The sequence below is a fragment of the Gobio gobio genome, assembly GCF_949357685.1.
Source record: "Gobio gobio genome assembly, chromosome: 15".
Taxonomy (NCBI): Eukaryota; Metazoa; Chordata; class Actinopteri; order Cypriniformes; family Gobionidae; genus Gobio; species Gobio gobio.
Window position 1 is genome coordinate 29,277,813 of NC_137108.1, and position 24,776 is coordinate 29,302,588.

Here is a 24,776-nt window from a genome sequence, read left to right on the forward strand (position 1 = left end):
TTGTGAAACAAATTAGAAGAGAAAATACTAAATATAAAAATTACTTCTTTGTCTCCCACAAAGAACTAATTTTACATCCTTCCATCCACATGTTTTTATTTAACTTTTAAACATCCAGTGTGTGTGTGTGTGTGTGTGTGTGTATTCTTCGTTTACAGTAGCACTACTGCTTTTACGTAAACAGTAAAATACTGCAAATTCCCATATACAGTAAGTTACTGTAAATTTAATTAAAAATACCCACAATGCAGCGCATATTACAGTAGCTAACCGTAAATAATATAAATGGTATTTTACTGGGATTTTTTGCGGTAAGTAACTGTAAAATTGCGGTAAACTCTAACAGTGTAGTCTATATCAGGGTTCTTCAAATCTGGCCCTGGTGGGGCCACTGCCCTGCAGAGATTAGCTCAAAACCCTAATCAAAATTACCTACATGTAACTCTGAAGACCTTGAATAGCTTGTTCAGGTATTTTGAATTGGGTTGGAGCTAAACTCTAAAGGCAGTTTAGGCTATAGCCTTTATGTAGGGCCTAGCTAGTGTTATCTTGTCTTGTAATGCTTAATATTTGAAATAAACCAATGCATTCATTTAACTTCTTACCTTTGGGTATTTAAGAGATGCTGGAGATAGCCTATAACTTTAATTTAGGTAGAATCTCTTCTTCTTAAGTTTGTTTTAAGAACAATAGAAAACCAAATATAATATTCTTAATAAGTATTTTTGGGAATACTCTTTTCTTTATTAAGAACATTAATAAGAAAACGGAAATTAAGATTTTTTTCGTGAATGTTTAGCTGGGCGGTCAACTTGTCTCCTACAAAGCTCCCAAAAACTATTTAAAACCAGCTAGGTAAGAGGAGAGGTAAGACCAGCAGGAAGGTGTTTTTTTAATATTTAGATATATATATTTTTTATCATAAGACAAGCAGTTTTTTTTCTGGGCTCAGGTGTTCTTTATTGATTCAGGGGAGACAGCGCCCTAAACCGGCGTGCACACGCACCTGAGATTGCGCGCACCCGTGAAATTCCAGAGAGTTCACGCACAACATGAATCACGCCTAGAAATGAAGGCTCGTGTAAACTCGGAAGTCTCTATGTGTGGGTTGACAATCACATGCACATTAGGAAATTTGTGAAAGGTGTGTTGTAGTTACACTATCAGTGAAAAGGGAAACATAATAACAATACATTTGCTACATGTTCAAGATAGACCACGCGCTCCTGGTCAGCGCAGTGACGCCGCGATTGCCCTCCCGAAGGAACCCGGAGAAGAAAAAAAACTACATATTCCGGAAGTTTACAGACACCTGCAACTATGATCGCCTTAACATGGAAACTTTTCTCTCATCACGGGGACTAAGCACCGCAAGCATCGCAGAGACATTGGGAACACCTCAAACAGGTAACTTTCTGACGCTTTTCTGTGCTATGGCAATGCTCTGTTTGGACTCCAGATGTGTGGGCTGAAGAAAGAAAATGCCGAATGACGTTTATTTGGCTTTAAACAACAACAAATCTGTTCACTCTTGGGGTAGTTCTTAAAAAATATCGCGACAGAGCTAACCAGCATTGTTGTTTCGTTTAAACTGGGATATTTATTCGAGCCAAAATGTTTCCGCAGGACTGTCTGTTCGCTCGCTCGGGTTCGTGACAGTTCGGTTCAGATATGTGCCCCAGCCCGAGCAGATCAGCGCGAACTTGAGTCATAAATGTAAGGCGTCACGTCACACCCTGAAAAGCCTGTGTCACAGACAGAAACTTTGAGCTGTTTTCTCGTGTTGAAATGTCCAGTCTTGTTTTTGTGTTTCAAATACATAACATAACGGTATTTAGGGTCGGAAAGGCCTTTGTTTTATGAAGTAGGCTATTGTCTTAAAGTAAATACCCTCCGTTCTTCGTAAATATCTCGTCTCTCAAAAGTGAGCTCGAGCGTAGCGTGTAACTGTGCTACTGCTAAACATTAACCTTTAATGATCGCCAGCACAGACCGTGCGAGTGAAAGTAAAACATACATTTTAGCCCTCTGAAGTGTGTTTTATATTGTTAAAAAAGGGTGGCAAAACAGTGTTTGATCAAAGTAATTTCCCTAGTCTCAGAGATAACTTCTGCAATTGCAGAAGAGCGTACAGGATCAGGATCTATAAGGTAAGGTCTGGAAATAAAAGAGTGATTTTTATGTTCCTCAATTTGAAGTAACTGCAGGCTGTTACCATGAATGGTCATAATGATAGTAAGTATCAAATTACATAGTATTTCTATAGGACAACATATTTATGCCTGTATCAAATTCACTAGCTTCTCTCTCACCCACCCGTTCTCTCTCTCAAATTACAAAGTACTTTATTGATGTGAATGTTCTGCATATATAGCCAAAGTATCAACACGCACTCATGTTTACTTGTCTAATGCCAAATTTACACTTTAAAGGTGACACAGAAGCACTTCTGAAGTGGCATTTAATTGTCACAGACTGTTTAATTGATGCTCATTATAAACACATTTACAATGGTACACATTGATACTAGGGCTGAGGTGGGTCAGAGCATAGTCTGGGTTTTTTGCAGCATTATGTCTGTACACTGAATTGAGCAGGCACAGAGCAGCCTGAACTCGGCTATGTAAAGATGCCTAAAGGGATAGTTCACCCAAAAATGAAAATTCGGAGAACTCTCGGATTTCATCAAAAATATCTTAATTTGTGTTCCGAAGATGAACGAAGGTCTTAGTTATGGGTTTGTAATGACATGAGGGTGAGTATTTAATGACCCTTTAATGGGTTATTTCACCCAAAAATGAAGATTTTGTCATTAAGTACCCATTAATCTCCCTCATGTTGTTCCAAACCTGTAAGAACTTAGTTTATCTTCAGAACAGAAATTGACGGGGTCAAGAACTGCGTTTAAAATATATATATATATATATATATATATATATATATATATATATATATATATATATATATATATATATATATATATATATATATATATATATATATAATATATATATATTTGTTTTATGATGTTTCCTGGGGGCACTTTTTACATCAAAAATTGTAATAGTTTATATAAATAAAAGGCATTTTTCCTACCTTGATTTTAGCCCTCTGCTCTGAACACTCTGTTTTAAGGGGCGTGTCCGCTGTGAGACTTCAGTGTAAACACCCACTGCTGTGATTGGCTAACATCTTTCAATTTGAAATCGTATTACTCTCTCTTTTAGTGCGTTTTTACTATTACAGCTCTCATGGTTAACTAATTGTGAAAAGTGTTGCATTACATTTAGATCTATGGCATTATATGAAGATCGTGGCATGAAAGGTTGCAGTGATGATCATTGTAGCCGATCGCACACATGTTGAGCGCATGAAAGCAGCGATCTCGTCATTGCAACTCAGTTTCTGTACACTAACAAATGCTTTCATCTTCACTGACAGTGCAAACGTGGTATAGTTAAGAGATTTGTTGAATAAAATGGGAGTCACGTCACTGATAAACTCTCCTGTTTGATTGACAGCTCCAGTGCGCACTGCTCAAATGATTGCAAAGGGAGCTTTCTTTGATCGCTTTCTTTATAGAATGTAATCACCGTTAAATAACAGATTATTTTCATCATACTTAGAGAAACTACGCAAGTTGATGTTTAGTCACTGGTCGGATTTACTGACACACAGACAAAGAACATCGGACTACATGAATCATCACATTTCAGATCAGGAATTAGAATGAACACAGTTACTTACATGTTGCTTTACTGTTGAACGCAATCACTGCACAATATTTAGTAATATGGGCGGGTGGACGGGGCTAAACAGGCAGTGATGAAGTAGGCGTTGATCATCTTCTGCAGAGGCGGTGTTTCACCACACGATGACGTCAAGGTGTGGCATATTCTGAAATCGCTCGTTTGCTGGGCCTGGTGTCTATAAAAGCTTTTCTTTGACTAACAAGGAAGTTTTGAGCTCTGAAACTTACAGGATATTCTTATTTTACCATGACCTTTTATATATCAAAAGCTCAAGGGAAAATTGATTTCTCAATTCATGACCCCTTTAAGATATTTTTGATGAAATCGGAAATCGGAAGCTTTCTGACCCTCCTAAAGACAGCAACGTTATTACCTCTTTCAAGGCCCAGAAAGGTAGTAAAGAGATCATTAAAATAGTCCATGTGATAGTGTTTCAACCTTAATGTTATGAAGCGACTAGAAAAAAAAAAAACGACTTTATTCAACAATTTCTTCCATGTCCGTCTCCTACGCTGTTCATGTAGTAAATACAGTACAGCACTTCCAGGTTCTGCGTCAGAAAGAACTCCTCGTCAGCATCACACACGCATTGTCGTCCTCATGTGAACGGCATTGGCCAATACTAAGCTGGCTTTCTGACATAGAAGCTGGAAGCACTGCACTGTGTTTACTATGTGATCAGCAGGGTGGGGCTGAAGGCCGTTGGAGAGAAAAGAGGCCGTTGGAGCGATGGGGATTATGCGCAACAAACTTCCGTATTCTGTAAAACAGATCTCATCGCCGTGAACACTTTCTCTGACAAGTGGATGCAATGAGACCTGTTTTCCTGTTTGTACATGTGTCATCCGGCATAAAGCCTATTGCTAATGAGAGACCACTTCTTCCGAGCATGTATATGTGGGGTAACGCAGCGCTGTTTTATTATATTAGATACATTTGAGTGTGTTGAAAGTTATGTTATAATGCTACTCTGTGCGTTCGCCTTGCGAGCTACTATGAGACACTTGTTGCACACTGCAGTAAGCTAGATCAATATTAGGCCTGGTAAAACATGGTACTTTAGTGTAAATCAAGAAAACAAAGACTAACTGTGTTGAGCTAAATAACAATGATTTGTTTTCTGTCGCTGAATTTATCCAAACCGTTGCTCACCTGTCTAATAAAACACATAATATATTAAAGCGTCTTTCGTGTTTCCATGGTTTCTGCAAAATAAAACCGGAAATCGAGGGTAAAGCGGGTATGATGTCACTGATAGACGGCGCACGGACACGTTCCTTGTCCTGGTTAAAATTGCGTATTTCTCTTGATAATGTAAGCACACAAGTCAAAAATGTATATAACATTGTTCTAGTGTTTTTTGGATATTTAAATAAATCTTACATTTTGTGCCTTTAAAAGATAATTATCTCACAATTCTGCTTTTATAACTCACAATTATGATTTTATAACTCAAGTTTCAATCAGAATTGCGAGAAAAAAGTCAGAATTGTAAGATATAAAAATCGCAATTACCTTTTTTATTCAGTGTCGAAAACAAGCTTCCATAAAATACTGAACTAACCCAAACACAGAACTTTTTTTTTGCAATTTTTTGTATTAAAGACCTTATTTACTTTATGTATTGTTTATACAAACGAGGACACAAGTATGTGTACATGGATACAAAACAATGAGAGGAAGGAATTACAATTAAAAATAATTGCAATATATGTTGTCACACTTGTGCCAACAATGAATACATTGGTGTGGTTAAAGATCAAAGCTGCTTCCTGCCTTCAATATAACTTTGGCTTTGACAGAAACTAACGCCTGAATTTGATCGCTTACTTACAGCGTAGGACAGTAAGGAATGGGATTTTCAATGTATTTCACTCTTTAACTATTGCATTTATGGGCAGAGAAATCATTTTGATGTCTCAACCTCAGCAGCGAAACTCTTTCTTCCCCTCTCTCGCCTCTTCGGGTAGGAAAATAGTCCACATTCCTGGACAGTGCTGGGAGAAAAGAAAAGTGTGAAAAACAATACAAGAACATGTTTAGACCTAGAGAGTGTGACTGAGCGTGTAAGTGTGTGTGTGTGTGTTAGGAAGAGAAAACTATGAGTAAGAGAGAGTTAATGAAACCCAAATGCTTATAAATTATTCTGAATGTTGATGACATCATAGCGTGCAGCTCCTTTCTGATGTTATCAAAACACACTCAGCATGACAGGCCGACAGCACAGTATTTGTGCTGACCTGTCCATCAATAATTCGGGGTGGAACTTTCTACCTGCACAGGATGTATAATTAAAGTTATGAGGGATTTGCTGAGGTCTCGTCGTCAGATGCAATTCGCAACATGTTTTTAAAATGTCTGTTGCACACGGTATGATAATGTTTGCTGTATACATTTGTTTCATAACATTGGAACGGTATGTACAGAAGTTCCGAGCATGTGTCACGTTATTTTATTACAGGGAGTCATCGTCTTCATCACCGTCACCTTCATATTTGGTTTAAGTTCTTGCATTTAACCTGTCTGACTCCTTGTTTTGGCAGGTGTGCTTATATGACACTGTTCTGAGATGACGTCCCCATGGTGCGTGCTTGGAAACAAGATCACTGCTCTTGGACGTGCTGATTTGTCCAAACATACACACATGCCCCGCTCTGGCCTACTGTGTGTAGTGCTCTTCCCTGATGGCACAACCCAAAATTTTACTGTCAGTGTGAGTATAAGAGTTTATGCAGATGTGTTTGGATCGTAGGATGAGCGATATGGCTGTTAAAGCCCTAGAAAGAGAGCGGGGAAATGTGCATGTGTGTATGAGCTTGCCTTTATTGGCAGTTAGAGGGTGGAGATGGATGTTACACGGGTGCTTCTCTTCTCATGTTCCATATTGCACTGCTGCAACCTTGGCTTCATATTCTGAAGGACACCCACCCACCCTTACACACACACACACACACAGGCACGTTTGTCAGGCAGAAGCAGTCATATAGGTGTCAACAGAAAATAGGGTCCTAGGGCCAGATTTACTAAACAGGGCAAATTAGCGTGAGAGCGCAATTCCCAAAAAGTGCAGATGGGAGTGGAAAGTTAAGCGCGTGATCTACTGACGACGCTCAAATTAAAGAACACGGACGCAGCCGGATCATTTACCAGGAGCAGCGCAAATTTGCATCTGGTTCAAGACATGTTTTTTAGGGGCGGTAAATAATGGCGCAAATACCGGTAAATTCACGAGTACAAATCTTTAGTAAACATTTTTTAGCGCCAAAAGAGGGTTTGCATTGGCGCAAGCTGTTAGTAAATCTGGCCCTTAGACTAGAAGATAGAAATGAGGGCAGTGGGACTGAGGGCTGTGGAGTAATAAGTTATTACTGTGTAACTGTAATGGTTTAACTGGAGGAGTAATGAGTTAACTTATTAAAATATGATTCAGTTGTAATATTTCACATAACTGTTTTGCTATATTTTTGATCAAATAAATGCAGCCTTGGACTTGAGAGACTTACATCAAAAAGTTTTATTGGGTCCAAACTTTTGCGGTAGTGTATGTATATATCAGAATTATATGGGCCTCTTTTTAGATGTTACTATCAGCAAAACTTGTATATTGATTGACCACTACATGCATACAGTAATTTGATATGTCATATGTTTAACCATGTAGAATATTGTCACTTTATAAATATAGGTTTGGCACAATTCCTAATGGACCAGATGTGTTATTGCTTTGCAGAAACACGATGCTGGTCATCTGCTGTTCGACTTGGCTTGTGAACACCTAAACATAGTGGAGAAACAGTACTTCAGCCTGCAGATCAGTGAGGACACATCAAGCTCTCCGGTAACTGAAATGTGATTGTTTGCAAGAGAGCAAGAAGTGTTTAATGCTGTGACCCAGAAATAGACTAATGTAATGCCCTGTCTTAAGAAACATGATGATTTCATTGATAACTGATTATATCTGTCATTTCAGAGGTGGCTGGACCCCAACAAACCCTTCAAGAAGCAGCTGAAGGGTGAGAGAGAAACTAGACACCGATACAGTAGGCCAAATGGATTTAAGCGACAATTGTGTTGGAAAATCAGAATATTTAGATTTTTCTCTGCCATCATTCAATGCTGATTTAAATTAAATTAAAAACAATAATTTAAAGACTGCTAAATGTAATATTTAGCCATTCTTAAAATGACAATGCATTTTTCATACTGTACATTATAATGCTGGTATGCCTACATTTATTTAGCTTTCTTATTCATTTATTTTGACAAAATAATATAGAAAGTAATATTGGTAAGATATCAGCCATAATATGAAACTTATTATTAGCTCATCAGTATCGACCAGACTTTATAAACCGATCAGGCATAACATTATGACAGGTGACGTGAATAACACTGGTTATCTCTTCATCACGGCACCTGTTAGTGGGTGGGATATATTAGGCAGCAAGTGAACATTTTGTCCTCACGTTGATGTGTTAGAAGCAGGAAAAATAGACAAGGATTTGAGCGAGTTTGAAAGGGCCAAATTGTGATGGCTAGACAACTGGGTCAGAGCATCTCCAAAACTGCAGCTCTTGTGGGGTGTTCCCAGTCTACAGTGGTCAGTATCTATCAAAAGTGGTCCAAGGAAGGAACAGTTGTGAACCGGCGACTGGGTCAAGGGCGGCCAAGTCTCATTGATGCACGTGGGGAGTGAAGGCTGGCCAGTGTGGTCTGATCAAACAGACGAGCTACTGTAGCTCAAATTGACCTATCGTAAGCCCCTCCCCTCGAACGCAGATGAGCCAATAGCAGTTGCGCTGGGATCGGAACTCGGACATCTTTAGGTGTCAGCGCCATAGGGAAACATTGGAAAATCATTGTAAGAATACAGTTGTAAGATATAGCAGTTCATTGTACAGTTCATTGTAAGATATAGCAACTCCGTTTGTTTGTCCGAGTTAGCAACAGTAACTAAGGGGGGCGGGGCTTACCGATAGGTCAATTGCTCAAGAAGGTAATGCTGGTTTTGATAGAAAGGTGTCAGAATACACAGTGCAACGCAGTTTGTTGCATATGGGGCTGCATAGCCGCTGACCCCTGTCCACCACCGAAAGCGCCTACAGTTGGCACATGAGTATCAGAACTGGACCACAGAGCAATGAAAGAATGTGGCCTGGTCTGATGAATCATGTTTTGTTTTACATCACATGGATGGCCGAGTGTGTGTGCGTCGCTTACCTAGGGAACACATAGCACCAGGATGCACTATGGGAAGTAGGGAAGCCAGCGGGGGCAGTGTGATGCATTGGCCAATGTTCTGCTGTGATGCTTTCGGCCAATGTTTCCACCTTGGGTTCTGACATCCATGTGGATGTTACTTTGGCACATACCACCTACCTAAGCATTGTTGCAGACCATCTACACCCTTTCATGGAAACGTTATTCCCTGGTGGCTGTGGCCTCTTTCAGCAGGATAATGCGCCCTGCTACAAAGCAAAAATGATGCAGGAATGGTTTGAAGAGCACAACAACGAATTTGAGGTGTTGACTTGGCCTCCAAATTCCCCAGATCTCAATCCAATCGAGCATCTGTGGGATATGCTGAACAAACAAGTCCGATCCATGAAGGGCCCTCCTCGCAACTTACAGCTCTTAAAGGATCTGCTGCTAACATATTGGTGCCAGATATCACAGCACACCTTCAGGGGTCTAGTGGAGTCCATGCCTCGATGGCTCAGGGCTGTTTTGGCAGCAAAAGGGGGACCAACACAATATGTCATAATGTTCTGCCTAATCGGTGTAGATTGTGGATTTGACCATTTATTTAAACCACATTCTTTAAAACTCTTTCAAAGAAATGCAGTTATGATAGAGACATATGATACAGGTGGATATGTAGAATGCTGTTTTAAATCTGTGGAAATCTGCAGAAGTTCTGTGGGAGCAGATTTCTTGCAGGCCTAGACATCAGCCACAGATGTAACCATAATAAGAGTGCACATGTTTGATGAGTGTGTAATATGAGTTATGTCGTAGGAGCACTAAGAATTTTGTTTCCCTTAAAAGAGCATCAGGAGACACATGTTTGTTTTCCTCGTGAGAATTGGAGGTGGCTGATTTAATAAATCAACTTACTTGAGTCATCAGACGTGACGTGCATGCATTAAGGCAGAGACGGTGATTGCTGCTCACGCTTCAGTGCCCACCTGCTTTTAAACTCCAAATTATGGTTTAATGGATTTGCTTAGATTTCCGGGGATTGCCAAAACCACAATTTCCTTCCTTTTTTTAGAAATAGTATTACATTGAGCTTACATTTAACTTTGATCAGTGAATATCTGTTGTCTGCACAATTTTTGGGGTCCTTTTCCTCTGACTGTGTCCTCTGCCATTTCTCTCCCAATGTTATTCCCTCAGGTTCGGCTCCATTCTTTTTAATATTTAGAGTGAGGTTCTTCATCTCTGATCCAAACTCCCTCCAGCATGAGCAGACCAGGTACATCTCCTTGCTTATGTGCAAATGAGACACAAATGGGTATATATATTATTTATGTGTGTAGAATGAGAGGTTTTCTGACCATTATTTTGTTTTGCAGGCATTTTTATTTCTTGCAAATTAAGAAGGACATTTGTGAGGGGAGGTAAATGTTAAGTTACTTTTGCATCTATACTACAGTACCATTATAAGTAAATGCTTACCAAATCTTCATTTATTTGATCAAAAATACAGTATAAATAGTTTTTACTCCACTCTTCATTCAATGTTAAAACACCTTAAAGGGATAGTTCACCCACAAATGAAAATTCTGTCATCATTTACTCCCATTTACAGATAGAGCAACCATTGACTACCATAGTATTTTTTCCCCTACTATGGTCGTCAATGGTTGCTCTATCTGCTTGATTACAAACATTCTTCAGAATATCTCCTTTTGTGTTCAGCAGAACAAAGAAACTCATAAAGGTTTGGAACAACTTGAGGGGGAGTAAATGATGACAGAATTTCCATTTGTGGGTGAACTATCCCTTTAATATATGTGTGGAAACCATGATAATTTTTTTCAGGATTCTTTGATAAATATTATAAATGGTTTATTGTCACTTGGGATCAGTTTAATGTAATTTGCTGAAAAAAGTATTAATTTCTTTAAAAAAAAAAAAAACTTTGAACAGTAGTGTATTGTAGTTCTTTTACTCTCATATTACTGAAAATGACTCGCTTCGTGCCCTTATTTTGTGAGTTACTGAATTAATTATGGAAAAGAGAAGGTAATATTTAACTGCAGATGAGATGATAAATGTTTTCATGTTATGGCCGATAAACGGCAGGCATTATAAATGTATACTATTGATACGCTATATGTATGAATTGAGGTATCATAACATTATAATTTACAGTATAAAACATGTATATCTTAATTTATTTTGAAATCTGCTTTAGAAAAAATTATAAAAATACCAGATATTTTTCAGAGGAATATATATCTTGTATTATTTTATGAATTGAATAATCAAAAATACAATACAAATACCAGCAACCCACATCATTATAATAGATGAGGCATGCTGGTTGCATCATCCTTGAAAAACAGGTGATTCTGGTTACAGAGTAAAGCTCAGGAAGTTGAGGTGGATTGAGGTTGTGTGTGGTCTGATAAACACAGTATTGTGTATAAATAAGAATTCTAATACATAGCTATGGACATTTACACAACAAATATTGACTGACTAAATACAGTATATAATGTTGACAAATACTAATAAATATCACTGATGTCACAACAATATATTTTGTGTCCCAAAACATCATGGTGTGTTTTTATTGCAGGTTAAAGTGTCCTTTAAGCTCAGCCGTGGTACTGGCTTCTTACTCTGTTCAGTGTAAGTTGAGAAAATGACACCACCTCACTTTATGATTGCCAGCTCTGCCATAGAAACATCATTGATATTGCAGAGAATGTATGTGTGCTTGGAAGAGGCATGTGCCTTCAGAAGGGAAAAGCTTGGGTTAATGGCACTGTCAAAAATGGAGATTACTGAGTAAAGCACATACAATAACTGTTTCTCAAACATAGCATTTTAATACTCCGGTCTGATTGACAGCTGAGCTTGGAGACTATGTTCCTGAAACTCCTGCCGGCTACCTCAGTCAGACCCATTTTCTCCCTGACCAAGACCAGGAGTTCCTTCTGAAAGTGGAGTCGCTGCATCCACAGCACAGGTATGTCAACACACACACACACACACACACACACACACACACACACACACACACACACACACACACACACACACACACACACACACACACACACACACACACACTCTTGAATATGTGGTTTACGGGGACTATTCATAGAGTAATGGTTTTTATACTGTATAAACTGTATATTCCCTCCCCCTACACTAATCCTACCCCTAAATCTACCCATCACACAAAACCTTTGGCATTTTTTGAATAATATTTTTTTGAATTCACAGGAAGTGTCCTCATAAACAATGTTTATGTTGTAATACCCATGTCGCCATGTTTACATTTGTGTATAACCACATATACACAGACCGTTATTAAATCTGTCTGAATGTCTTTCAGAGGTCTGTCTCAGAGTGAAGCTGAGCTGTGTTATTTGAATACAGCGAGAACATTAGACCTGTATGGCGTGGAGCTACATCATACTCAGGTACCATTTGGGTTAAAAATCCTGAATTTTTCATACTTCCAAAATGTCAGGGAAAAAAAGTAGGTTATGTTGATAATCTATTGAATTCAATTTCTTAAATCCATGTCTATAGGATGTTAGCAACGCTGCCCTCTGGGTGGGGATTACATCAGGGGGCGTGGCCTTGTTTTGCCATTTAATTTGCTCCAGTTTTTTCCCCTGGTGAGTTTTGACCAATCATATCCGTTCTTGAACGTTTCAATTACGTACATGCTTGATTTTTATGTTCTTCATGAAATGCACATTTTTAAGCATCTTAAATCGATGTTTTTAGCTATCATAAATGATGTTTGACAGAGATACAGCTCTGTTTGGATCTGTACAATGGATGAGATACAAACACTGCAGAAAAAGTAAAATTACTGTTATTAGTGTAATTAAGAGCCCTGGAAACTGTAACCCGTATTGTGATTCTTTGTTTTTGACGAGAAGAATGCTTTTTGAATGGCTGCCTTTTTTCAGGATTAACATCATCAAAATTTCATTCAAAAGAAAAAGGTTCTTTGTCCACCTACGCCGGAAACATGTAAGCTATGCATGCTTAATCATGCTCATCCTTTGAAACAAAAGCAAAATACATGAATTGCCATATTAAAGCCAGATACTTAATGCCTCAAAGATGTTTAATACTGCAAAAGCAACATCTTAGTTGTGTTTTTCCTCTCATTTTATATGTGTGGTACAGGGTGAGCTGGGCAACCACGTGGTCTCTCTTTCCATGCCAAGTTCACGTGCCTGTAAGAATGTGTGGAAATCCTGTGTGGACCACCATACGTTCTACAATAGGAAACCCTCTCACTCGGCTTCAAAACTTAGGTACACAGGCACAGTCACGACTGAGCCATTCTAAGAAATTACGGTGTTCTTTATTGCTGGAGTTAATTAGAGTTCATTGCTGCCTCCATAAATGAGAGTGATTTTGATTGCATATATTTTTGTTCAAGCTCTTTCCCACTGTACAGAAAACTGATTGGGGAGAAAATGTTGAACCCTGCAGTGAGGTCCAACTCAATGGAACACCTAGAGACCAAGAGTCTACCCTCACGGTCACCACCCAACACGCCCAACTGGTAACAATGCTCAGATACACTGAAATGCAATCTTTATGAATGAAAGCTATTTAGTGTATGTATACAAACAATGAAATGTATTTATACTATATAAATCCTTTTTTTAAAATAACAATCAATACTTTTATTCAGCAAGATGCATTACATTAAACAAAAGTGACCGTAAAGACATTTATAATGTTACAAAATATTTCTATTTCATACTGTGCTTTTGAATTTTCTATTCATCAAAGAATCCTGAAAAAAGTATCACAGTTTCTGCAAAAAACAATATTCACCGTTGATGATAAGTATTATCTTTGGCACCAAATCAGGATATTAGAATGATTTCTGAAGGATATTGTGACACTAAAGACCTTGCAATCACAGGAATAAATTACATTTTAAAATAGAATTATATTATATAATTATATAAATAATTTTTAATGGTAATATTCTTTTCACAAAATTACAGTTTTTACTGCATTTGATCAAATAAATGCAGCCTTGCTGAGAAAAAGAGACCTTTTTAAAAAACATTTAAAAATATATATATTACCGACCACAAACATTTGAACAGTAGTGTGTGTGTGTGTGTTTGTGTGTGTATCTATATACAACTCTGGGAAAACATTTAAAGACCTGATAAGGTTAATAGGGTCTTTGCTGAATATATCTTTTATTTTAGGCGAAGTCCTCGTTTACGTCATGAATTCCGTAAGCCACGTCCATCATCTGTGGACAACCTGACCAATGAAATGAGCTATGTGTCTGAGAGTGAAGACGTGTTCTATACTTACAGGCAAATTTACTCCACATATACAAATGCACACAGTCTTTCAACCATATATATTCAATTGTATTTATGCTCATAGTAAATATTAAAACCGATTACTCTGAAGGAAAACTCAGGAGGAGGGGAGGACGAGTGGTAGTTGGTCTCATAGTGATGACGTCATCACCGAAGAGGATGATTTGCACGCCTGGGATAAGGTGAGTGTTATTGTACATGATAACCGATGATGCAAGATCAAGGGAAATGTGGTTCACAACAGGGTCTAACTTCAAAGCTTCTCCACAAATCTTTCCAAAGGATCATTGTGTTAAAATGAGTGGTTGAAAAATGAAGGTCCCAGTAGCAGTGTGGATTGTGATTGATGGATGGGCCAGTTAAAAACTATATTAGATCTGCAGATTATACGGAAATGCAGAAAAGTGCTGTAGACATTTCTTAAGGACATGGCAGCAAAATATTACCATTTTAACAGTTATGGAGAGGGTGGAAAATGGCCATGATTGTGCAGTTTTATATTGCAAAAATGAATACGTTTATTTTTGAGAGAGACTTTTTGGTCCTAAAAATTGGCTTCATTTTTTTTATATGGAAACTGAATATTATCACAGACATGTTCTTGACAGGCGTCATGAGATTCACCCTGGAACAGGTTTAAATCTATAATAATCTGTGGTGTGGTCAGGAGCACCGCTTGATTGGATTTCAGACAAGCAATCAAAACGTTACTGAACAGTGATGATGAATGCAACAAAAGGCGCAGGACCTAAACCACCACTCCAAGACAGCCAGCTGTCATAACTAATATCCCGTGTTTGTCGTTCTCACAAATCCAAACTACACTGATACTACAGTCATGTTGATGAGTCACTGAAAATGATCAAAAAATACAAGACTAGGACTACAACTTTTTTTTGGTAAAAACCGCAGTGGGGTCTAAACGTCTGAGACCACAATGGAAAGCGGGGATTTTAATTTTGACTAGATACATGTTGTAGGATATCAGAAACTTAAAAGATCAGTTATGGCGTAAAATGAGATCTTTACAATTCTGTGCTATTGTCATACTGTATGTTCTTCTTTTGAAGCACAAGATGCTCTTTGGATCATTCTCAAATCATGCAGCTCAACTGCTGCTGTCATTAAAGAAAAGCGTGGACAGACAAAATACTGAGACATTCTGTTCATTTCTTTGCACTCAAAATGTCATGCCAGTAGTATAATTTGTTTATTAAACTGAAGCATTTTCCCCAGTGGTCTCAGAGTTTTGGACCAAACTTTGTTAGGCTATCCGTTTGTGTCCAAAACTGCTTCGAATATGGACCTTCTTTTGTTAGTAGACCACATAATTTTGAGGTCACATTTGAAGCCCTCTATTGCTTGTATTATTTGCTGTTAGAATGTTGTGGAAAAATATCAGAATATATGCCAGTATTTCATTATTTAGTTGCTAGCATTTTCTGATTCTTCTCCTGTCCTACTTCCCTCAAAGGCTGTATTTTTGTGGTTATATGTGTACAGAGTGTGACAGCTGATGGAGATCTGCTGCTTGTGAGGATCGGCCCAGACCAAGATGGGAAGTTTGGCTTCAATGTTAAAGTAAGTTGGTACATGACATAGTTTGTGTATTTATCATGATTGTTCAAATTGCTTTCAGAGAAAGTTTTGTGTGGGAGATCATGTATCAGAATATTGTTGGCTAATATTTAGGGAGGTGTGGATCAGAAGATGCCGCTGGCCATCTCTCATGTTAACCCCGCATCTCCGGTAAGCCATAAAAATCCTGGCTCCTTGTGGATATCAATGGGTTATTGGTTTTTACATTTGTACATATATTGGCTGTGTTGCAGGCTGGTCGCTGTGTGCCTCCACTGATGGAGGGAGATCAGGTGTTGTTGATAAATGGGCGGGACATTTCGGAACACACACATCAGCAGGTGGTCATGTTCATCAAAGCGAGCCGAGAGTCGCACAGCAAGGAACTTGCATTGCTTGTGCGCCGCAAAGGTGTGCACGTGTGTAGTTATGTCTGGGCAAAACAAATGCATTTCAATGGGGGATTAATTGTTTGAACTTTATCTTTGGTGTGCCTTGTGCATTTAGATTATACATCCAATCAGAAACAGCAAACAGCATTTGTTTACAGGTGTCTCTTTGCGAGCCGAAACCACCCTACAGTTAGGTGAGGGTCTCACTCTTCCGGGGGAAATATCCCCACTGTCCACCAAGCCATCTGGAGAGACACTAGAAGAGTCCATGACCCGTCTGGAGAAGGGGTTGGTCACCGGCACGCTGCTTCTGCACTTTGAGGTTGGGGCATGGAAACATTTTACAGCATGTCTCAGATGTCGTGTGTGCATTGCTGATAATTGTCATACGTGCATGTGTGTGTGTGTTTTGCTACTCTCAGAAGTTGTACAGGAAGAAAGAGGGAATGTTAATGTCTTGCGCAAAGCAGTCTGAGAATATGGACAAGAATCGGTACAAAGATGTATTACCATGTAAGTTGTATTGCTGTTTCTGCCAAACAAGAACATTAACCACATGCTAAAATGAATAATTGTGGCCTTTAACTAAATGTTAAAAATATAGCAAAGTCATGAGTGTTATTGCTTGTATAAAATAAGTACTATTAAGGCTGCCTTGACAATATTGATTTCTAGATTGTAATCGATCTTCATTTTGATGAACCACACTTCATTTTGATGATCAATCTTGTGCCGAAAGTTGACGTTCGGTCAATTTTATATGTACTGTACTATATATACCGATCCCGATCAGGCATAACATTATGACCACCTTCCTAATATTGTGTTAGTCCCCCTTTTGCTGCCAAAACAGCCCTGACCCGTCAAATCCTGGACTCCACTAGACCCCTGAAGGTGTGCTATGGTATCTAGCACCAAGATGTTAGCTACAGATCCTTTAAGAGCTGTAAGTTGCGACGTGGGGCCTTCATGGATCAGACTTGTTTGTTCAGCACATCCCACAGATCCTCGATTGGATTGAGATCTGGGGAATTTGGAGGCCAAGTCAACACCTCAAATTCGTTGTTGTGCTCTTCAAACCATTCCTGAATCATTTTTGCTTTGTAGCAGGGCGCATTATCCTGCTGAAAGAGGCCACAGCCACCAGGGAATACTGTTTCCATGAAAGGGTGTAGATGGTCTGCAACAATGCTTAGGTAGGTGGTACGTGTCAAAGTAACATCCACATGGATGGCAGGACCCAAGGTTTCCCAGCAGAACATTGCCCAAAGCATCACACTGCCTCCGCCTGCTTGCCTTCTTCCCATAGTGCATCCTGGTGCCATGTGTTCCCCAGGTAAGTGACGCACACACACCTGGCCATCCACGTGATGTAAAAGAATGTGATTCATCAGAGCAGGCCACCTTCTTCCATTGCTCCGTGGTCCAGTTCTGATGCTCACGTGCTCTAGTGCTTTCGGCGGTGGACAGGGGTCAGCATGGGCACCTTGACTGGTCTGCGGCTATGCAGCCCCATTCACAACAAACAGCAATGCACAGTGTATTCTGACAGCTTTCTATCAGAACCAGCATTGACTTCTTGAGCAATCTGAGCTACAGTAGCTCATCAGTTTGATCTGACCACACGGTCCAGACTTGGCCGCCCATGACCCTGTCGTGGGTTCACCACTGTTCCTTCCTTGGACCACTTTTGATAGATACAGACCACAGTAACACCCCACAAGAGTTGCAGTTTTGGAGATGCTCTGACCCAGTTGTCCAGCCATCACAATTTGGCCCTTGCCAAACTCACTCACATCCTTACGCTTGACCATTTTTCCTGCTTCTAACACATCAACTTTGAGGGCAAAATGTTCACTTGCTCCCTAATATATCCCACCCACTAGCAGGTGCCGTGATGAAGAGATAATCAGCGTTATTCATACACATAATGTAATGCCTGATCGGTGTATAGCCAAATGTATCTGTATTGGATTGATATTGATCTATTTGTGAAATCTGTCAATACCCAACCCTAGTTATTCTAAATACATTAAAACTTCTAGCTATTCCATGAAGTGGCATCCCTCTGCTAGAATATATAGTACCTGACTTGTACACTGAGGTTAGTAGACATCTCTATGAGTGCTGTAAAGGGATACAAAAGCAGCAGCTAGGGCATTTTCCAAGGGAATGCATGAACTGATAAAGTGTGAATGCAATGCAAGTCACTTTAGATATAAGCAAGTGCATAAATGTACCATAAGCTAGGTGAGCATATGCTTTGCATCATGGCTGTTACACTACAGTATCTTGTATTTTAGCATGGCTGGGCCATGGTATTGAACAGCATCCAGGACTATAACGTTCAACTAATTGATTATTAATTAATTAATTGATAATTAACATGTTTTTGGGTTTAAAAGTTCAAAATAAGTTCAAAAAACATTTTCAGGAAGGTTGTATTTTACAAGAAGAGAGTGGCTACTGGATGACCATGATGAGATTGAACAAAGCTACCACACTGGATTAGATTAGGGCTAAGGTCAAATGTATCATTTTATTCATTCGTGTATAAGCTTTCGATTTGCGAATGAGGCGTAATGCTCTTTAAAACTACTCGGAGGAGGTGTTTTCACATAATCCGCAAATCCCTCATTCTTTGTTCGTTCATTCTTTCCTTTCAGATGACATCACCAGGGTGGTGCTGCAAGAGGAGGGGGATGATTATATCAATGCCAGTCATGTGAAGGTATGGATCACTTTCTGTCTACCTCATTTTGTTTCTATTTAATATTGAATTTTTCATTGTTTCATTTTACTTGTGAATAAGATATGGCTCTGGATGACACATTGAAGACTTGTGTGTGTGTGTGTATGTGACAGACTGAGCCACCAGGTTGTGTTTTGCGGTACATAGCAGCTCAGGGTCCACTACCACACACCTGTACACACTTCTGGAGGAGTGTTTGGGAACAGGATGTCAGTGTCATCATCATGCTAACCACACTGACTGAGAGAGGACGGGTACTTCAACGCATTTGCACACACGTGTTCTCCACACACATGAAACGAAAAGGGTTAAATACTACACACAATGTGAGTTACAATGTACTGCAATATTAATAAACATTACACACACACACTCTAGTCCTTAACTCACTTTTATGACAGAAAAACACTTACAAACAGGTGCGCACACACAAAACACCTAATCAGACGATACCCATCACACACCTCCAGTCCCCCAAGGACAGCTTATTGTGAGTTCCGTATTCTTCGGCTCGGCTTGACTGTTGCTTGGTAACCAAGCACTCTGCATTCTTTTCCAAAGAGATGATTTAATAAACTCTGTGTGTGAGGGAGAGAGGGAACACAACTGTGTGTGTGTGTGTGTGTTTTTATGCTGTGCTCAATAATCTCTTTTCCATTTCCACAGACCAAGTGCCACCAATACTGGCCGCATCCCCCTGAAGTGAGGGATTATGGGTATCTTCAGGTGTGCTGTCACTCAGAGGAGTGCAACCTGGCATACGTTACCCGAGAACTAACACTTACAAATACTCAGGTAACCATAACAGCAGACATGCTTTTAAAACGGACACCACCCCTGTGAGTTGCAGGAAGAACAAACACATAGCATTCAACGCTCACTGAATATACACTGTTAAAGACCGCTTGCATTCAAAATGAGAGTTTGTGGCTTATTTTAGGTCATCTATATGCTAGTTGAGAAAGCACTTTTAGCATATGTACGCTTTTAAACTGTACAATCTTTATCCTCCGGGAAACATCATCCTACACTATTTTTATCCCATCAAATGCTTCATAGAATGAGAATGTCCTGACTGAATTCAAAGTAGAACACTTCTACAACTACTACTGGTAGCATACTATTATTCTTATACTATATATTTATAAGGCGAAAATGGACGGAATAGTGTGCTAGCCACAAACCATGGCAAAATTCAGAATATTACTTGCATGCTGCTTTTAATATTCGTATTATACCATATACGGCAGAAACCAAGAGTAGGTAGCATGCCTGAACGGTAGCCACGAACCATGACAAAATTCTAAATAACACACTAGCATGCTCTTTTTTTCTTATACTATATCTTTTTAATAGAAAAAGAGTTTGCTAGTCACAAAACATGGATGAATTCAGAATAACATATCAGCATACCAATACTATTCTTAGACTATATATAAGGGTGCGTTCACACTTGTAGTTCGGTTTGTTTGGTCCGGCCCAAAAAACAAAAACAAAACATATAGTTCTGGTCCGCTTGGCGTTCACACTGGCATTTTTAACAGCGAACCTAAAGTTACCGAACCAAAGGCATAGGGATACGGTCACAACCTGATTGGTCGGCTTTTATGACGTATATTTCACGACGGAGCTTGCTTACCTAACATTCAAAACAATGCTGTGTGCTGGATTAAACACAATCATTTTATGCGTGTACATATGGTTTTATTTTTACCAGCTGAGAACTCACGAAGAGCTCATAAAATGTTCAAAACAGCACTAGGATTTCCTCTGTTGTATGCACAGAACTGAAGATCTGCATATATTGATGAGGAACTTTGCCTCCTCGTTGCTCCACGTTTGCCCTCAACTCATTTTGGATACACCAATCTTTCCGCATCGTCAAATCATCTGACTTGTAGCGTCGCATCTTGTGACATCACGTCCTGTTTTTGGTTTGTTTACATGTTTTTGTCCGTGTTGCGTTCATATATCAATCGAACCGTCTCGGTCCGCTTGTTTGGTGCGCAAGTGTGAACGCACCCTAAGAGTATGTATATGAGTAAATAGTGAGAGTATATACCATTCTATCCTGTAAATGTCAGAAATAGGCTAGAATGTTTGAATAGTATAATATCATACTATTCTTACAATTTTTGCCATACCTTTATCTTTATAGAAAGAAATAGCAAAAGTAGTATGACATTCCAAATTCAGTCACCGTTCATATGCCCCTCCCAAACCGCCTGTTTCAACAGGAAATACAAGAGAAAGAACCTCACTTGTCAAGCAATTCCATGGGGGTTTTTAAACATCAAAGAAAGTTCAAATTAAATCAATTATCCACAGCTGTATCTGTGGTCAGGATGTTTAAAAGGTCCCTCAGGTTTTAATCCTAGTCTTATTTTTGGCAAAACTCTGTTTCTTATGTAAACATTTGTAATTACTCTTGCTCTGTCAGTCCTATCGCGCTGAAGTGTAATGTTTCATTTAAAACACAATTTGGGCTTTTCGCATCTTTATATGAAAGCTTGATGTGTGAGTGTCAAAGTGTGGGAGCGTTTGTTTGCGACGGTAAACACGGCAAGCAGGTTTCGCGTACCGCTCTGGTCAAGAGCATAGGACCGTGCGCTTACATGTACATTCACAGACATGCTCGCACTTTCACAAACAATCTATCATTGCTGGAGAACGGAGACCCATCTGTTGTCTCTGTTGGTGGGAGTTAATCTCAGCACGGACAGCAGACGGAGGTTACATCACACATTTATTGTCCATATAGGGTATGTGTGTGTGTCTGAGATGAAAAAAATAAAGAAAAGGAGAGAGGAAAGATTTGATTGGGGGGTACAGGAAAAATGCCAGTGTGTGAGTGTTCGTACCACACAGCTTGCGAACCAATTATTCCTTTCTGCCCGATTTGTCACAATAACTGAATTATTTTTTTCACTTTGGCCTTCAGACTGTGACTCATATTCAAGAACTTAAAGATCACTTCTTCCTCTCACCCACTTGTAAGATCATGATAGAGCTGAAGGGGAAATTAAAATGTCAGTGTATTTGTGTAATTCTGAGCTGAAATGGTGTTTTAAGAATGACAGGAACCTGGGGTCTCGTTTATAAAATGTATGTACGATCTGATTTGTTCCTAAATTCAATGGATATCATCCTACATCAAAAGTGAGGAACAAAATGGGATTTCTAAAGGAAGAAACCGATGTGAAAATCTTTACGTGTACAAACTTTTTGTGCTCATATAACAGCATTTAATCCATTAACCAATTATGAAAAAGTAAATGGTTATGGTAGTTACGTCACTGAAACTCATTAATTATATATAATGCAAAAGCCCTAATGCTCTCATTCTAGGAATATTTCATACAAATATCCTTCTGCATAAGGCAAAACACAAACATGTTTAGACTTGTCTGCTTTTATGCGAACTCGTTCAAGCATTCTTTTCCACTCAGCCTCGCCCTGTCTCTCTCTCTCTCTCTCTCTTTTTTTTTTTTTTTTTTTAAACAGTCGGGACAGCAACGCTCAATCACTCATTTGCAGTATGTTGCCTGGCCAGATCATGGGGTACCAGAAGATTCCTCAGACTTCCTGGATTTTGTCAAGTCAATGAGAAGTATGAGAGGGGAGTCGGTGCCTCTTATGGTCCACTGCAGGTGAGGGGACTTCCAGCACACAAACACACACATGTTATCAGGTGCTCGTCTTACTGAGAGAATGTTTTTCTGCAGTGCTGGAATCGGGCGGACGGGTGTGTTGATCACCATGGAGACCGCCATGACACTGATGGAGAAGGAAAAGCCAGTGTATCCCCTAGAGATCATTACTTTGATGAGAGAACAGAGGGCCATGCTGGTTCAGACATCGGTATAAACACACACACACACACACACAAGTTAAAGTTGAAATGTCATTTTGCACCAACAAACAGTTTTTCAAAAGTTTCAAACGTTCTCTCTGTTAACAAACTGATAGTTTCGCCTCAAACTCATAATTGGTTAAGCCAATGCCATTCTGTCCAGCCCAGTTGGTCCGTTCAAACAAATAGATCACAATTCCGTTTGATGCCATATTAAAGGTATCGTTCACCCAAAAATAAAAATTACCCCATGATTTACTCACCCTCAAGCCATCCTAGGTGTATATGACTTTCTTCTTTCAGACGAATACAATCAGAGATATATTAAATGCGTACAATGTGTACAGCCGTCTGTCGGAAGCTAGTTATTTTAGTTTGTAATGTTTTAAATATGGATATTTTTCTTACACAAACGCATCAATTCACTTCAGAAGGCCCCATAGTATTCATAGTATTTATAAAACAGTAGGCTAAAAGCACCTGGGTGACCTACTACTTCCGCATCAAATGGCCACTTTACTATGCCATGGGAGATGAGTTGTGAATGCCAGTGAAGCGACACAATCGATCTAGGTCACATGACAATGACGAGATGACAAATGTGGTTTGTTCGGCTTATTTTGACACAACTTACATTCACACTTTAACAGTCGCAATGTACGTACTTGTTCAAAAATACCTACCAAGAGACCATATGATTTTTGGATGCAGCCAATGACACACAAAGGGAAAAACGTTATTTAGAACTATGAGGAAGGCTCAAAAAGTGATACCTGATCATACTCTGAATGGCTAAAAAGACCTTTCAAGATCAGAAGGTTGAATATTTGATTGAATATGCCATCATTACTTATGCTGTGTGCATGTTTGTTTTCCAGTGCCAGTTCACCTTTGTGTGTGAGGCCATTCTGAGGGTGTACAGAGAGAGACTCAAACAGAGCACAACACCTAATAGTTGATGAGAAGAGATGGACAGGAGAGGAGTTCTTTAAAAACACAGAAGTGAAGGAAGAAGCTCTGCTGCTGTGATCCGACTGTCAAGAAAGACGGATGAAAAAGGGGCAGGGAGTAGAGGGCGTGTCTGGATAAAGATGGATGGACAATCTCTTCTCTTGCTGTGGCTCTCCTGACAGCTGTGCGGATCAAGGAAGAACATAAAGCACTTTGACGTGTATAAGCTTATAGGTCCCTACAACACGCATACTCTCTCTGTCCCACATACACACCAAGTGCTATATTTGGGTGAACCTCACGAAATTGTCAATAAATGTTCAGGTCACATTTGACCCCAAAACCAAGAGGAGAAAAATAAATATGTTAAATCAAATTTTGCATAAAATAAAAACATCTACTTTAAGAACTCTTCAAGTTTTTTCCTCTTTATTTGCAGAGCAATGAAGCACGTTTTACTCCCATTCTAATTTATACATCAATTCATCTGATGTTGTCTTTTTTTACAGTAATGGTTTTTGCAATTATTTAATTAAAATCAATCTTAATGCTTCAGTCTTGTTTTTCATGTTCCAGTAAATTAGAATGAGATTTTGTCATGAGAAATGGGGGCTCTTAATTGTCCTGAAAATAATGAAAGTGTAAACCACTGTCTTAATACAAAATATAGTTTTGTTTTCCTTTTGATTTGTGGCAAAATGTGACCTGGACACTACTTTGTGAGATCGACAAGTCCACTACTAGAATGATTAAATTCACCTCTGTTAATAAATAAATAAATAAAATGTGTAATTCTTATCACGTTGTGCCTCTTCTCTTATTCATGATGATGGCTTGGGGGGAGCTCGAATGAGCGTGCGTGAAATGCTGACGATTGGCGCATAATGTTTCCTGATAGCAGAAGGGCTGCTTGATTTGTAGTCGTTGCTGGGGAAT

General features: G+C 39.2%; 1 protein-coding gene across 3 annotated transcripts; it reads left to right on the forward strand.

The window, feature by feature from the left end:
* Positions 1-1,034: 1,034 nt before the first annotated feature.
* ptpn3 (protein tyrosine phosphatase non-receptor type 3) lies at positions 1,035-24,641 on the forward strand. Of its 3 annotated transcripts, XM_079836359.1 has the most exons (27): positions 1,048-1,103; positions 1,216-1,407; positions 6,296-6,465; positions 7,483-7,590; positions 7,723-7,765; positions 10,152-10,230; positions 10,331-10,375; positions 11,563-11,615; positions 11,838-11,955; positions 12,328-12,415; positions 12,528-12,616; positions 12,917-12,980; positions 13,140-13,270; positions 13,399-13,524; positions 14,192-14,305; positions 14,406-14,496; positions 15,818-15,895; positions 16,007-16,063; positions 16,147-16,303; positions 16,443-16,606; positions 16,707-16,797; positions 18,951-19,015; positions 19,150-19,290; positions 19,703-19,831; positions 22,541-22,686; positions 22,762-22,897; positions 23,768-24,640. In XM_079836359.1, exons 3-27 carry the CDS (start codon positions 6,322-6,324, stop codon positions 23,846-23,848), a joined length of 2,538 nt encoding a protein of 845 aa, XP_079692485.1. In that variant the 5' UTR covers positions 1,048-1,103; positions 1,216-1,407; positions 6,296-6,321; the 3' UTR covers positions 23,849-24,640. The 3 variants fall into 3 exon arrangements, with proteins under 3 accessions (XP_079692484.1, XP_079692485.1, XP_079692486.1); XM_079836358.1 differs by having other exon boundaries at positions 1,035-1,407; positions 23,768-24,641; XM_079836360.1 differs by lacking the exons at positions 1,048-1,103; positions 1,216-1,407 and adding an exon at positions 1,744-2,150.
* The last annotated feature ends 135 nt before the right edge of the window (positions 24,642-24,776 follow it).

Excerpts from the sequence above, each read along its gene's own strand:
- ptpn3 (XM_079836358.1), top strand. The coding sequence starts at position 6,322 with ATGACGTCCCCATGGTGCGTGCTTGGAAACAAGATCACTGCTCTTGGA. Across the intron at positions 14,306-14,405 it reads GACGTGTTCTATACTTACAG|GAAAACTCAGGAGGAGGGGA; the intron begins GCAAATTTACTC and ends ATTACTCTGAAG. Across the intron at positions 19,832-22,540 it reads TAACACTTACAAATACTCAG|TCGGGACAGCAACGCTCAAT; the intron begins GTAACCATAACA and ends TTTTTTAAACAG.